General features: G+C 32.3%; 2 protein-coding genes across 2 annotated transcripts in view; both read right to left on the bottom strand.

Annotated features, from left to right (window-relative positions):
• The window catches only part of LOC124363585 (carboxypeptidase B-like), a 30,799-nt gene extending 25,075 nt beyond the window's left edge, over positions 1–5,724 (bottom strand). Inside the window, exon 1 of the mRNA XM_046818841.1 lies at positions 5,577–5,724. Within this exon, the coding sequence (XP_046674797.1) occupies positions 5,577–5,724 (148 nt within the window). The remainder of the gene's footprint in view (positions 1–5,576) is intronic.
• Positions 5,725–10,736: 5,012 nt separating this feature from the next.
• LOC124362726 (MOXD1 homolog 1-like) overlaps positions 10,737–16,889 on the bottom strand; it is a 44,989-nt gene continuing 38,836 nt past the window's right edge. The window contains exons 10-12 of the mRNA XM_046817459.1: positions 16,389–16,573; positions 15,322–15,643; positions 10,737–13,391 (exon numbers count right to left, since the gene is read on the bottom strand). Of these exons, the coding sequence (XP_046673415.1) occupies positions 13,209–13,391; positions 15,322–15,643; positions 16,389–16,573 (690 nt within the window). The 3' untranslated portion in view covers positions 10,737–13,208. The remainder of the gene's footprint in view (positions 13,392–15,321; positions 15,644–16,388; positions 16,574–16,889) is intronic.

Below are 16,889 nucleotides of genomic sequence, written 5' to 3'. Positions count from 1 at the left end.
AAATATCCTAGAGCACTTAATTGTGCACCTGATGAAGTCAATAATAACACCTCTTCACTTAGATTATATTATATTTTGTAATCTAGGTGTCTCTGATATCGAAACTATGTAAAGCGTCAATTTTGAGCTTCTTCGTTGCCGACTTTATTGGATATCTTCAGACGAACATGACTCCAGTTTTTAGGAGTCAAGTCTGTGACAGAGTCAGATTCCAGACTAGGCTCTGCACTAAGAGGAAGGTGAACTGGAGCTAAAGTTACCATTTACACATTAGCCTTGTTAACCTGATCAAGAAAATGAACATTGTAAAGAGAATTCATGTCTGTTACATTAAGATAAACCTACCTCGGCTATAAAACATACTTTCGGTCTAAGAGGTGGAGTGCAAAAACCCAATTTGCTGCTGTAACTTATTCAGTACTCCAACTTTGATGTTAAATCTCTTCACTGAACATCACATCGCTCTCGAGATGTGCGGGCAATCCCGATCCACTGGCTTCGCGTCGCTCGCCCAACAGTATACGCTAGATACAATGTAGATTAGATCATTGTACCTACCCCTACCCAAAACTTTAGGAATTGTTCATTAGGAATTTACTATCACTTCGACTCGGCCTAGCTACAAATCTAGACACTCACTATGCATCAGTTTATATCTCGCGTTATAGCTAGAAAGTTGCTGTATGATGATTTATTACTTCATATTCAACAGTCAGCGTCATTCAGTATAAACCTGGCGACAGCTCATAAACCAGGCTCTGAAGATTTTCTTTCAAGACAAAGTACTCTGACACGACTCTGTTCAATTCAGTTGTTAAACTCGCTAACTTTTAACTAGTACTAACCAAAAAGCTCTAAAGACATCCATCATGTATAGACCTTACTACCGATTTTCCAGTATTAAAACAGGGGTGACGTGGACATTCCCGTTTTGAAAATCTGAGGAATTGAATTCTTGGAAAATGATATGAGATGCTTCCTCATGCTCTAGATAGCAAAATAGCTGTACAAATAGCATATTATTTATTTATGTATTTTCTAAAATAACAAGAGCTTCTACATTCCAATGGCGCAGGGAGACCTAAGAAATTAAACTAAGTTCATTCCAAATTTCAACTCAATGGACTGGGTAGATTTTGTATGTGTTGGAACTGTACCTTAAAATATCCATCATAAAGTAACTAAATACCAATACTTAAACAATATTGTGAAATAAATGTCAAATAAAGGTATAAATGTATAATCTTTTCGATCGAAAACTTTTGAAATGTGCTAAAACCAAAAGATTCTACACCTAGTCAAAAACTACTTATAAGTTAGTTTATAAGTTACAAATTTGTTAGAATATGTTGTTTTTTAATCTGGTTTAAACATTATTTTCCTCTGTGCTCTGCTGTGTATTATTTATTATACACAGCACTATATTTTTTATACTAATCGGAAATCAAACGTGAGGTCTGTTGGTTAGAAAGTCGCGTCTTTCATTACGTAACAGTATATTTTATCTAAATATTTAACCCTTTCATGCACTTTAGTTGTTTTATTCTACATTTATATTAAAAGATATTATATCCAATGCTAAAATCTGTTGCCAGTTGAAACATTGTAGTTTTCACGCTACATGGGTAAACCAAATAAATAACGATTATAAATACGTTACAGAAAAGTATTAAACATGTTATAAGTAGTAAACTCTAATAATAATACAAAACAATTAAATTATTTAATTTATAAAAGTGAGGTAATACTTAAAAGATAGTATAGGATTAAAACGGATTACAACGCTAAAAATATTTAGTATATTAGTGCTTTCTATGCTTTACGGAACATAATTAGCTTAACTGAACAAAATTTCTGCCCCACAATCTCCATATGTATGTAGGGTCTATTTTCTGAAAATTTAAAGGCCGTGTCCTTAACTACTAGGCTGCTGAATGGGCTTAACTTCCAAAATACTATTTCTAGGCAGGTTGACTATATTGAAAACGAAACCTATTCAAAGAAGCAATTATTCGCATCTTTTAACAGGTTTCCCCAAAGGTCTAAATTTTAGTTTGGTTTCAGCTGAAATGATCATGTACACTCACAGGTCTATGACGTCAGAGCCATCCAGACCTTATAATATCCTAGGTGGTATTGGCCAAGCGTTCTCAAAGTTACCGAAAACTTGTTAATGAAGCACTTTTATCGGACATTTTTACCCGAAAACGTTTATTACATAATTTCAATGTAGTCCACGAAATTAAAATCTGAGACGCTAGCCATCCAGTTGACAGGAACGACATTATAAACCAGTAGTACTCGTCTGCAGACTTCGCCACCGACGGAGTTCTCTCATGCTGTCGATCATAACAATATTAATATTCTACGGAAACACGCTTGCATTTTCTGCACGTGATTTCTATCAATGTAACAGGCAATTATTTTAGCCGCACGCAGTTGATTTCTGAAACTGGCTAATTAAGATAATAAGAATAATACAATAAACACAATATGTAGTGTGTGCCTATTGATTTACAACAAACGAGATGAACTAAATGACAAGTTTGCTTATTATGTTACTCCTAATTACCCCTATTATAGAGGAAGATAATTGGACGTAGACAGTGTTAGGATGTTTATTAGTGAACATGCTAGGTAACAGGAACAGCCTTTCGTGACAACAGTTATTACAACAACTAACGGAATTAATCATTGTGAATATATTTCGATTAAGAGCCAACTTTGAATTGCTTCAGATGAACGCGCTGTTTTGCATTTGTCAATCGAGATTTTGAAGTTTGTTTAAATAAATAAATTTAAAATAGACAATACAGACATGAAAAAGAACTTACGTCCTGCGAACGTAATATTTATTCAAGAATAAATATGATGAGGCTTAACCGATTTATTAGCTTTTTAAATTAGATATTTGAACATAAATGAAAATATAGTTTAAAAACATAAAATATAATAAATTAGTGAATGAATGGGTACACGCGTTTTAGTCTAAACAAAGAAACTTCCTTACAGTTGGCGCCTTCCAGCACGTAATGCAATTCGGATACAGTGTACAGCCTTTAATTGGAGCTTGGTTCTTTTCATTTTGTAAAAAAATAGAAGGAAATACAATATAAGTCTTATCACTACGATACTATCAAAATAAATTAAATCATTAGTTTTTCACGGAGGAATATATAGGAAACTAGAACAGCATCTGCTATAGTAGAAGACAATATTGCAGGGATAAAAACGTGATAAGCCAGGGAAAAATTAAATAATGGAATTAATAAAGTAGACAATGGATAATGAGAAGTACAAAAATTAGGTTCCATTTCTAACGATTACGTGCTATTTACCCGAGAATTATAGTTGTTATTCTTATTGTTCATTAATGAGTTTTATAACATTAAGTGAAAGCAATTTATTTCTAATTTTAATAAACTTAGTCGTGTAAGTGTAATGTGATAGTTTGTAGTTAGTAGTTTTCAATTTAAAAACTGTTTATTTAATATTTTTGAGCCAAAATATTCTAAGAAGACACGAAAAGTTATTCATTAATTTTTAGTATGTATAGACAGTTAGATTCGTAACATAATGAAACACACCTCTATTGGAAATGTAAGAGTTATACGAGATTGAACGTAAATGTTTGAGCAAAATGTAATTCACAATAAACGAACGATACGGCTATGACGAGTTAGCTTTGCTCGTATATATTTTTAATACCTACATGCTTACTTTGATTTTTTATTACTGTACATTTTTATACGTTTAAAATCCAATAAATTATAAATCCTAAACATTTCGTTTTGATAAAAAGCAATATTTTCTCGAAGTTCTCTTAAGATTGTATGCAATTACACAAATATGCAATTATTAGTTCATTATACATAATTTATGGTATGAATTGCCTTTAACTAGGGAAATAAAGCAATTGGTATGAGGGGGTGTTGTAGTAGGAAAACGAAACCTAACTATTGAAAATGCTGTAAAAACTCTTCGGGAATATATGAGATAAAAAGTCGTAAGTGGCTTCCGTGTACTACCAGGTTCAACAAGAAACTAAACTTGTTTGTTCCATTGTCCATAATTTCAGCGATTCGTTAGTTTCTCTGCGGTACCACATACCAGCCACTTTAATTATCTCGATACGTATGAAAAGATTTAAATGTTTTCGCCTAAAGGAGCGGTTGTTACAAAGATTAACTGTTTTATTTAAATAAAATACAATCACCTTGTACTTGTATCTCAGGAACATTCCACGATACAGTTATCCAATTTATAAGGCTTAGTCTAGTCAGAACTCTTTCACTTACAATGTGAACTACCATATGTGAAAGATCATAATAAATTTACCAAATTTAATTTAATTAATTAAAACATGTTAAAAGTTATTTATTTTAGAGGAGGTTTAGATATCTCGGAAACGCAATAATTACAGAGAGAGGTTACAGTCTTGTTAGTTTAGAGAATATCAAAGATAAGTAATTACCTGCACGAACATAAACGTTCGTATTAATGAAAAATAGAATTATACTTTTTATTTTGGATGTATGTATCATGTATAGTATGTATTCCAGTCCGAAGAGAAACATTTGTGAAAATATGACTACTTGAGATTATACTAAAAATATTTTTTTATGGCGTGTTCAATACATGCTTAACTTACCGGAGCAACAAGTCATTGAAATCTTTACATTATTTGACGTAACTTCTCAAATACGTTTGTACACAACAGTCAGTTATCTTGTAAATTAAGAGTATTATTTACACCATTAGTGTTTATTGTATATTAGGCAAATAATGCGAGCCGGTGAAGAAAATTATAATCTAAGTCAAGAATGAGTCATATTTTATCTTTTTAGAAAATGATAAATTATTGTACAATTTCGTCAACTATAAAAACTGTACTAAAAGTAACACAATTGGCATCAATCTCTAACGAGTCCATTGATGTTCGGTAAATACAATACAAATTATGCAAAGTTAAGCAAAATGAGCGCTTAATTTTACTCTATTGTCTTTTAATTTGGTTTTAACAAAATCACTTTTGTGTAGTAGTTCCGTTTCCTAATGAAATAATAATTTAATCATTCACTCCTAGGCGAATTTCAGGAAAATATCCGTATATAATGAGATTTCTCTTTTTGTATTAGTCACGATTTAAATTGTACACCATAATTATTTTTACTTTACAGCATTTCTCATTAAATGCAGTGGCTGACATTTCAAAGGCGTTTGGATGTGTTGTTGGTAATGTTTACTTTTTTTTCTTTAATCTTGACGCAGGCTTTACAATCGTTATAAAATTTCCTGAGAAAACAATCGTTCTATATTTTCCTGAGAATACAACAGTTCTATATTTTTCTGAGAATACAACAGTTCTATATTTTCCTGAGAAAACAGTCGTTCTATATTTTCCTGAGAATGTAATAATTCTATATTTTCTTGAGAATTCAATCGTTATATATTTTTCCAAGAATACAACCGTTCTATGCTTTCCTGAGAATACAATCATTTTTTATTTTCCCGATTAAAGAAATGTATAAATTTTTAATAGTTAAAATGAATTGTGATAACAGATCTAAAATTACCTGCGCCCATGATGGGTTTGAATATGGAGGATAAGGCGTCTCTGAGGAGCGCCCAAACGCTGTCCATAAGCGAGGCCCTGGGCAGCACGGTGCCGCACGAGGCAGGGGCGGTCAGGAGCGTCAACAGCAACAACGCGCGTGCCTCCATGTCCGACCACAGACTGAGAGCCTTGACCTACATCTACATCACAGTCCGGTATTAGGTGGCTCAGACACGGAATATAGACATTCGGAGCGGCTTCTTACTCTGTTAGGCCAACACTGTAATTATTGTCCTAGACAAACGAATATGTCTAGAGTTAGGGCGGGACGCACCTTTGACACGCACAGCGCTCGAGACGTACAATAGCAATTTGCACGAGCTTTCTTTCAGATATGCTCATTATAAACATCACAAAGCTATTGTTCGATAAAATTGTATAAGCAATAGCATAATTTAAACCGTGTAAAATGCCATCTATATTCATCATATAGCACCAAAAGATGTATTAATCAATATAAAGGGTTCTTTTTTTGAAGTTTGATTTTGACGATGGAAGGATTGTGAAGGAAACAGGTTTTTTCCGGACATTTGCCATTGTTTAGTGATACAAAACATCAGTAATACCGGAGCGTTTCGAAGCAGAAAGTCACTGTTTCAACTAAAGATTAAGGAAAGTTACAATAGCTGTTAGTTAATATAGTGCTTAGTTGACACTTTACAACGCTTAATGGAAATAAATGCAAATTATTTAGAAGTAGATGAATACGTACACATGAAGAAGCTGTTTTGTTTCCGTACGGTTTTTGGGGAAATAAAATCTGTTTGGCTGTTTCTAGAAATTTATTTGTTCTAGAAATACATTTTCCAAATACCGTTTATATATAATATATAATATTAGCCTAAATTGTCAGTAACCTACTGCCCTATTATAAAATATGAGGTTATTTGATTAGTTCAACCTCCCAAAGTCATATTATATAGTACAAAACATACAAACTATTAAGGAAGGGTGATAACAATTGAGGATTGATGGAAGGATGCTATATTTCTCAACGCCGTGTATTGTACAGGTTTTGTTTCTATCCTGTAGTTGATACAAACTTATTACCTACTTCTAAATTAGTATATATAGATTTTAATTCCAAAAACTTCATAACTAAGCTAAAAATTCATTCAATTTACAAGTTTAATTTTTATGCTTAAGTTATAAGTACAATGATACCCCTGTTACAGGATTGTTTTATTTTATTCAAACAGAAAATTTGAAAAAAATGTACTACCGGACTCCCTGAATATGTTGTTTAGTTTTATCAGTTGGATTTAGAACTCACTCAGGTCGAAACCGTGGACAGACAAGAAGGGAGCAATGCGATCGCACTGAATCTACAGGCGTATTATTCTGAAGAATGAGAGGCGGGAAGTAGTGCCTGTAACGCAGGAGCTTTCCGGAATTCGTCAAATAAGTGATACGTGATTAGCAATTAGATGGCACGGTATAAACTCTTGTTGTAGGAAGAAATATGTAAAGTAAAATCTGTTTGGATACTATATATTTTAAATATTTCTACTGACACCCTTACCGAAACGGCGTCCTTTGCTGTGGCACTGGTTGTACGGGCCTGCAGTCGCCCAGCATGTACTCGTAATTTATAAATCGGCCTTCTAGGCCTGGGCCTACAACTTAAAAATGTTACATATATTAACCTAAGTAGGCTACACAGAAACGGCTTAACTAGCGTTAGTTATTTGACATATTTTATTTTATTTTTAACTATTTGAAATTCAATACAAAAATATGTTTGACGAGAGTTATAAATTTATTCGTTTTTGTTTCTTTAGAACAATTTTTACAAAACTTTTAGGAAAGAGAGGCAGTAAAAATGTTTTTATCCTAGGAACCCAAAAAATTTAAATACACTATTGCATATAATTTTATACTTACAACTTACCAAAATTGGATTTAAATATGAACTAGTGATAGTAAAATAAAACCGCAGATATTCTAAATATATTTAGTCCGTGCTTTAGTGAAAATTGCTGTAAAAAAGCACATAATGTCCAATAGTTTTAAACTTATTCCACGAGGCCCTTCAACATCAAAGATACCATCTTCAGTCACCAAAAGGCTTCATGCAATAAGTTATAATAAGTAATGAAATAAAGTTTAGTAGTATAATATATTTTACAATAAGAAGAGCTCTTCTTTTAATAAAACAAAATGAGTTTCAAGAATGTAATGACGCTCCAGTCCTATGTTACTGACAACTGATAGTATATATTACGATGTAACACACAACATCGTGATGTTTGAATCACCATGCATTCAGAGGCAACTCTGTGTCACATAAACATCAGTCTCTGACTTTCAACAAACCAGCTTGGGACTGGACATCCAAATACCACCTTCGTCTTGATATGCACATTCCTGTTCGGATACAATTTATTTAATATGAACAAATTAAACAAATCCAAGTTTTCCAGTTGAAATTGAATCAGAAGATTATTAACACAATTCACATTTCGATATATTTTAGCCTCACTATGGTCAAAAGCGATCTATGTGAGATAGATGTTGATCCAAAATGTTTAGGTTTTTATCGATTTTGTGAATACAAGTATATTAAATTACATTTTTCTAATATATAATAATTAAGTTTTCCATGAAAGGTCAAATATTTCAAATAACATATATGTATTTACACATTATGTATGTTTTTCAAAAGCATTATTGCAAGTTGTCTAATGAATGGCTATCAGTATAGGAAAATCTGTGGTTAGTTCTAAACGTTAATTTTTACTTCAATATCATGCAAAGTTAATTTGGCTTTATTTTGCCTTAATACACCTTTTAGAATTTTATCTGTATCACATTGTATGACAGCCACTTCAATTTTTTTCAATAAGTAGGTTCAAATGTTAAATAAAATATGGACAGAATGGCATTAAATACACATTTGCAAATTAGCTCACAAATTTGGAGATTGTTGGAGTAAAATTGCTATTGTATGTAGTTGTATGCAGTTAGCAAAAGATTTATTTGATTTAATAAGTAAAGGGTAGTTGAACTTCATTTACATTCCCTTGCATTAAAGAATGTCCCGATAAAACTCTTCTAATGTTACAATTCAACACAGGTTCTTATACTTCAGATGGAAAAACATATTAAACTTGTAAAACCTTTAAGATTTTAATTTTTTGCTGGCAAAACAAAAGGAAAACAATTAAAAAAAATGTATATACCTTATACCTTTTACACAATTTAAGAGGTAAGCTATGTAGTATTACTTATTTGTTTTACTTACATTATTAATTTGTTGGTTCTTAAGTGAGAAAAGTTATTTTGTTTATTTATATCTATTTAGGTAACTGTAAAACTATGATGTCTTACTCTCCATATCTTAACAAATTTCAAAGTGTAGTCCATCATTACCAGACTGGCTATGACCTTCACTGTTGTGGGGGAAGAACCTAAAGATTTTCAACTCTATTAAAGAATACCAACACTTTAACTATAGATGAAAAGATTTCTAGTCAATAAGTATTGGATCAAGATTAGTATGTATTGTTCAGGATCAATCAACCAATGTCCCAGCCATCCCCTATGGAACATTGCGCCCACAGAGAGCTAGCTGTTACCCTTCTGGAACAAAATTATAGGAAGAAAACATTCCAAGTCTGTTGTAGCAAAAAAGTAAGGGACATTTATTTTTCATTCCAAAATTTTCTTGATGATAAATTGCAGCTCCACATACTTATATACATGGACCAGGATTACATATCTCCGGTAACAGATACACACTCTCCTGCAACCATTCCCTTGCATATAATCAATTAATCATTGTAGTCTTACTGTCATGGTAGTATTTTATTTAAGAGAAACTCTCTCATGAACTGGTTGAGCAACCCGTTACATCTATGGCATTTTTACCAGCAAGCCTCAAGAAGCTGCAACTTAAAGGTGATTTCGTTGATCCCACTAATATTATAAATGCAAAAGTTTGAATGTTTGGAGGTTTGTCCTCGAATCACGCTGAAACTGCTATACGGATTGTGCTGAAATTTGGAACAGGTATAGCTTTTGATCTGAATTAACATTTAGAGTGCTTTTTACCACTCATAACACATTCATTTCACCAAATAAAGTCGAATTCAAATTGAAAAATTAGTTTGTTTACATTCGAATGTTATGATAAGAACGAAACGTAATAACGTTTCATCATTCAAATTAAACTGGCACTAAACAGCTGTTGACAGCTATAATTCGACAAACTTTGTGAAACATCTGTTTACATTGCTAATGAAAATAAAAAGATAATGGCGGGTGACTTATTATGCCAAAACACTGGGGGTCAATTTAAACGACCAGAACAGACCCATATTGACCGCAGCAACTTTTTAGTTGTAAGATACACTTTCGTCATTGGGATAAAAAGGCTAACTCTTATTGTTACTGAAGCCATCAAAGAACTTCAATAAATTATCATGGAATGTGGGAGGGAAATACTAATCGTATAAAAACTGTTTCACTTTATGACTTCAGGATCCCAAACCTCTGTTCTTTAAACTTAAATCTAAATTGGATTAGGAGATTGGAATAGCTTTGAGTGACTATCGATTATCTCTAGACTGTTTATTATGTCATAGAAAAAGAATACATAGATATATTGTCCAGTTTTTCAACAGAAAATTGCGTGCGAAGCAGCGGGTAACTGCTCTGGGTATTATTATAAGAAATTAATTCATCTGGAACCATTTTCAAACTGTATATATGCAAGGAAATGAAGCTGAGGCAGTTGACGATGCCTTACAGCACATGCATAGTCTCAGTTGTTACATCGATTTCAGAACGTTAATGGGAGCTGTAATTATTTTGGGCCAAAGGACCCGAGAAATTAAAATTCACCACTGAATTAAATCTAACATAATTAACAAAATTACTGCAATTCACTATTTTGTTTAGAAACAACACTTATCTTCTAAAAAATACTGTAGAAATTAGAGTGAAATAAAATTTGATACAATGTAAATAAAGAGCAACCAATAATATTTACTAAATTTGTATCCTGTGACATTGTAGTTTGCCTATACCACAGTTTTTATCGCAATAAATATATTTTATTTGAATCGATTTGAGGAAGTAAAGGAATAAGAAGGCTGGAAAAATAGTTATAAAATCATTTTCAATATAATGCCTTTTAATCAATTAAAACAGATTTCTGTCGCAAAGTCACACTTCATACTTAAAACTACAGTGAGAATCTTAAACGTAATTAACATCAAATCCAGAATCCTGGATACTTGCATAACACTTTGATCTTCTACAGGAAATAGTGAGGTTTGAGTTACAAATTTTGTGATATTAGTTTAAAGTTATCAGAGGACATTATCACTAACGTCATTGAAATTGGCTGATTTATGAATCAATTTGGAGGGAACTGATCATTAGCTTACATGCCAGAGCCTCTTAAGAGGGTATACAATTGACAATATCACATCACTGAAGCAAACTGTTACCGGGTTACAAATTATGTTCTACCATGAACAAATACAATCTACGAATGAAGAAAGAATAATTGTTGGTATCATATACAGTACTAAGTTCTCTGGTCCGCACTACATAAAAAAAATTCTTGAATTATTTCGAATTCAATATGGGAGAGTCATCAGATGTCAACTAACTTAAGTTTCGGTTTATTATCTGTTAACTGAAGATTGCTGGCTCTTCATGGCAAAATATTTTAATAATTTAAAAGTGCATGTTCTTTAGCTGCTGGCCACATATCTGAAACTTTACGTATAACATGGGACTAAAGAAGTGTGATAATATTAATATTTAATATTTTTCAGAATCTTATTTTTTGGAGTCTCAACGTTAATAATGAATGGATACACAATCTGTTACAGTCGTTTATAATGCATATTTAATAGAAAGATTTTTATTATATTATGAACAATTAGTTAAAAGTTACTCATATAATTATTACCAGTTTATTAGATAGAATACTAAAGTTAAAAAGTTTCTGAATGAAACATGTTTGGATTTGAGACAAGTTTGTATTTATTACACATTTATTTGTAAACTTTAGGCCTTTGTTTGAGCTGAACCTTGTATGTATGGTCACAGCTAACTAGCAACATGCCCTCTTAGCTGTGTTGACAATATTTTAACTTAGTGTGAACCAGAAAACATAGATGATAGACCTGACACTGGCCACTTAACATAAGGATTAAGAATGATTGTTGATAGTAATTGTGTGGGTCTGGTGATAGTTTATTTGAGCAACGGTCAAAAGCATGTGCGCAAGTAAACAATGCACACACTCCTGCACGCCTGCACTTGTCATTACCATTTATTCTAGGGAGCTTACTGGTTTGAGCTTACTTCCATACAAGAATATGAAGTACTAAAGAGGAAGCAACATTATATAGCAGTACCTATTTAAATTTGTGGTTCAGTGCATAATATATATTAAAATTAACAGTTACAACATTCAAGGATGGCAAACCTAAATATATGTGAATCTTACTAAATGAGACTACAATTACCAATAAATTTCAAAAATTGTTCTTAAAATATGGTTATACTAATTCCTTAGCCCTTACTAATCAGTGTTAAATTTATTGAAAATAAGTATTTAGATTTGTTTTATTGACAAGGCCTTGTTACAACCAAGAAGGTGCACAGTTTAATATAAACTAAAGTAATGACATTGTAAAGAATCCATATAACTGAAATTATAATAGGTTTCAGTAATACTTAATCATGCTTAAGGGAACTAAACAAAAATACAAGAAATTTAGAAAAGTGATACATTTTCTAATGAAATTAACCCACTATAATGAGAACGTGTTTGTCAGGCTACAACATTCAGCACCACTTTTGGCCAAACACCAACTTTCTTCTTTGTTGCTCTCAGGTGTAAATACTAGCGAATTTGAAACAAATTTTCTTCTAAACCATCTCATTACTTTCATTTTTAGTCTTTTCACAGCCCTTATGAAACATTGAATCATTCATTCACTATTTTAATAATTTTTCAAATCAATAGTATTCAACTTTACTCTTTTGATGATTTTAATATTGAGCATTAGTATTAAAATTACATATATTTCCATTTGAACGTTATATATGGCAAGTATTCATTCTTTGATTCTGTTGGGGAATTTGGATAGTTTTATAACTAACACTTATTTGAAAACTTACTAAGTAGGCAAACGTACAAAAGAACTATACTATGTGAAAATGGTACTAGTACTTGTGGTACACCTATTGTATATACATGATAGTGTAAATAGTTAAACAGTGTTTCAAGTAAGCTTGAAACTAAATATTACATCATAATAGTATTCGTGAAACTATTAAACAAATAGGATACATTAATGACAAGGTTTGCTTTAGCAAAAAAGTTACAATTAATGTTTTTAACTCTTAACACTAAATTATTTACAGCCAAAAAGACTAAATACTGTTATAAAACAAAACAATACAACACAATATAATAGTAAAATATCACAATAACTTAATGTCTTTGGTAGGAACTTCAGTAACAACAAAATATTGGGACAAATCAAATTCCTTGAATATTTGAATGTCTACAAACCTTTGTACAATGATTTAAGAATTGTTATCACTCATAGTTAAAAGTAAACTAATAACTGTAAGTCTTATTCAAAACAACTACCAAAGAGAACCAAATGATATAAAAGTTTGCAGTAATGTAGCTACTGTTGTCAGGACTAATGAGAGGCTGAAGTTTCCGCTGTGGACAAACCATGTTGTATGAAGAGTTTTCAAGTTCTGTGAAGTTTGGAAAGTTGAAGACTTGTGGTTGCTGTAAAATAAAGAAAAGTATAGTTGGGAGATTTATAAAACTAGCAATATATATTTAAGACTATTGTTGTTAGAGTTTTATTTGTCAGATATTTTTTTATAGATTGTGATGGGTTAACTAATGTTTGACATAAATAATGTCATATCATATTGTACTTATTTAAACAATTTTATGTTTATTTACAGAAGAAGGGAAGCTTAACCCATAAAACAAAGTACGTAATGAATATGTTCAACAATTTTTGATCAACAATATGAAAAATTTGAATATGATTAACAAGGTTGTTTTTAATATGTTTGTATTTTACATTAATGATCATCCTAAAGATGTACAGTACAAAAATGTTTTTTTTTTCACAATTTCTTAACAAGAAACTACAATTACAATTACATCTTATAAAATCTTCTATGTGGCTTCTGATGTGAAAGGAGAGATTCGGCCCTCTGTTTCTGGAATCTGATGGAACAGCTGCCACAAGAAGTTATAAAAGGGTACTATCTCAGCCATGCCACCTTGGGAGAAAGAAAAGGTTTTAACCTATACCAAGTCAAAATGAGCAGAAGTGCCTTCTTCATATTAAATTTAGGCTTGCTATTAATTTTTAACACTAAGGAAGTCAGACCACCACCTTTCCAGTAAACCCAAATTAATTATTAAGTTATCTCAATATCTCAACATCAGCGGTAAGTAATATGCCATCCCTAGATATACATTGGGTTGCGAGGATGAAAGCAATATATCGGTTTTTGTTGTACCTAGCGTTGCTTCTACTGGTAGATATAAACCAGCCAGAAGTGAATCCTGTTAGGGATAATTTTTAGAAATAAATAAAATGGATATTTTTTCAAAGAAAGGCTGGACTTGCATAACTCTTTATATAATCATAAGTCAAGTGTTATGTACAAATCTAATCATACAGAGGGAAAAGGGAATCAATATAGTACTCAAGGACAGTTATGATAAAAGGATCATGCTATAACTTTAAGTAAGGCATACTTTTATTTCTGCTACACCAGTTGCAAGCCCAAGATCTCATGGGTAAATGGACATTACGAGGAGCATTAATCTTGGAGACAGAAGAGGACATACTTCCTCGCAGCGGAAAGATCAGGCCAGTGTTGCAGAGCAGATTTGAGCCAGGCGGAGCTTTGATCAGTGTTTTTATACCACGTCAGATGTGACTGCTGGTTTTTGTTTATCACACAGTTGTCTTTCTGGGAATGCTCCTTATTCTACTTATTAACTGATGTGAGCTTGCTCTGCTGAGATTTGAATTTGCTGAGGGTGTTGTCATGAACAAGTCCATTCAGGGCATGATCAGGGAATGAGGCTTAAATACGGAGATTAGATTCTGCATTGATCTGAGTAAGGTGCAGTCCACCCATGTTACTCAAAGATTGAAAAATGGAAGCCCCGAACTCAGAGATCTGGCACAGCAAATAGATCTGTTCCTTTACACACAGTCGTGGCATCTCTCTTTGCTGTATGATGTGCTGGTTCAGAAATCCCAACATAACAATGATATTTAAAGCGTTGTTGAAACAGGTCAAGCATTGAGTGCTTACTTGGATTGTGACCAAAAAGTGGACAAATTTCAGGATCCAGTTAACTGGGGTTTCACTGAGACTAAGTGTGCTATGAGGCTTCATCTAGGCTTCAAGTTGGACAAGGATGGTTGGTTTTCTCAGAAAGATCTGATTAACAATTCAAGTTGAATGTTTTCAGCATTTTCTGTAAATGTTAACTTCGTACATTGCTAAGGCTTCTGTTCATACTTCTGAGGTGTGTAATGGGCTCTTAAATGGGCTTGGAATAGACAGCTTCTTAGAAGAAAAGAAGAAGCTCCAATAAATCAACAAGTTTATTATGTTACCAATCAATATTTTTGTCAGTGTTAAAAAGCTACTTAAATTGAACTATGTTTACTTACAGTTTGTAATGAGTCGTTGTAGAGCCGACAGAACGTCATGTGCTTCCCTCTGTACACAGCTGTCTCTATTCTCTGTGTTAACAACTGTTCAGCCCAGGGCAACGAGTGCAAGTGGCTCGTAAAACTTCGGTTGCGGAACTCTTCAGGATCCTCTATGATCAGACTGTCAAACAGGCTATTCTCACCCCCTCCTTCCACAGAGTAATCAGCCATTTTCTTCAAAGTAGAAATTGCCTCTTCGTTGATGGCATCATTTAACTCATCATCTGGTGATAGCTTGGGAAATGAAGGCGGAGTGGTTGAAACAGTTTTCTTCACAATTCTGAAAAGATGAAAATATCAGGAGTTAATTATAAAATTAGATATAAATGTTTGAGAATAAGATAATTCTGAAATCAAATTTTGCAAATTAAAATGTTGAAATACTTTATTCCAAGATGTGTGTTAAGAGTAGGTCGTAGTCTCCAAGCTTTTAGTCTTGGACCAATTTGACATTAATATGTATTTAAATATTTAAGAATTTGTTTCAGAATATCAACCCATAGTTGCATAGTATACCTGCCATACAAAAATAAAATTTATTGCAGTATCATTAATGTATTTAATAATAAAGTGGAACTGAGATAATTCAAACCTGAAGATGCCAGTAAATAATTGGCATTTTACACAAATTCGAATTTACAAGTGTCTTGAAAAGATGCTGACAAAATTATTTATCTCCATGAGGTTTAACAAAATTAAAATTAAATTACATGCATGATTAGAAAACTTCTCAAGAAAATGTACATGTACACTTGCACCTTAGCTACTGGTTTTTTTTAAGATTTCCCTCTACTGGTGAAAATCCTTTAATAATGTAGAATATTTTAATACACAACAGGATATTTTAATTAATTTATATTGTGATTTGCAATTTTTTACCTTAACGTCCAATATATATTTGTGCTGTAGTGTTAGTAAACGATTCCCATATTGATTTTGGAACTGTCATTTAAGTTATGCAGAATTCAACAAAGAACTTTGTTTAGTTTGTTAATTAGAGTATGGATAGCTTATGAGCTACTTACTGAGCATCGGTAAGCCTCAGAAACATTCTTTCAATAGTTGTCATGTTGAAGTGGTAAAACTTCTGGACACCAAATGTATGGAAGAAGAAATCCACTGGAGTCATGCTCAAGCAGCTGGCTAAAGGAGATCTGGGGTAGTATGTGATGAACCCCAGACACATCTCTTGTTTTGTTGAGTATCCACCCTTATGAAACAACATTTGGAGATTACATTATGTATTAGAAGATATAAATATAAATATTAAGATATATACATTACATAAAAATTTAAGTACAAGAAAGAAACTCTATAATAAACCCTCTTTGAAATGTAGGTATGAGAAGGTGTGTTTAAAGATTATTAGAAATATGCAAAAAGGAATCTATTCTAAATGTCTCAAATTTTATCTACAAGGTGTTTGAAAAGTATGGGTACGGCTTATTATTTTACAAACCATAGCAGATAACATCTATAAACTTTGCACAGTGTCATATGGCTACGTAAACTATTTTTTCCTTGCT

The sequence above is a fragment of the Homalodisca vitripennis genome, chromosome 5 (assembly GCF_021130785.1).
Source record: "Homalodisca vitripennis isolate AUS2020 chromosome 5, UT_GWSS_2.1, whole genome shotgun sequence".
In the NCBI taxonomy this organism is placed as follows: domain Eukaryota; kingdom Metazoa; phylum Arthropoda; class Insecta; order Hemiptera; family Cicadellidae; genus Homalodisca; species Homalodisca vitripennis.
This window is presented reverse-complemented; position numbering and strand designations above follow the sequence as displayed.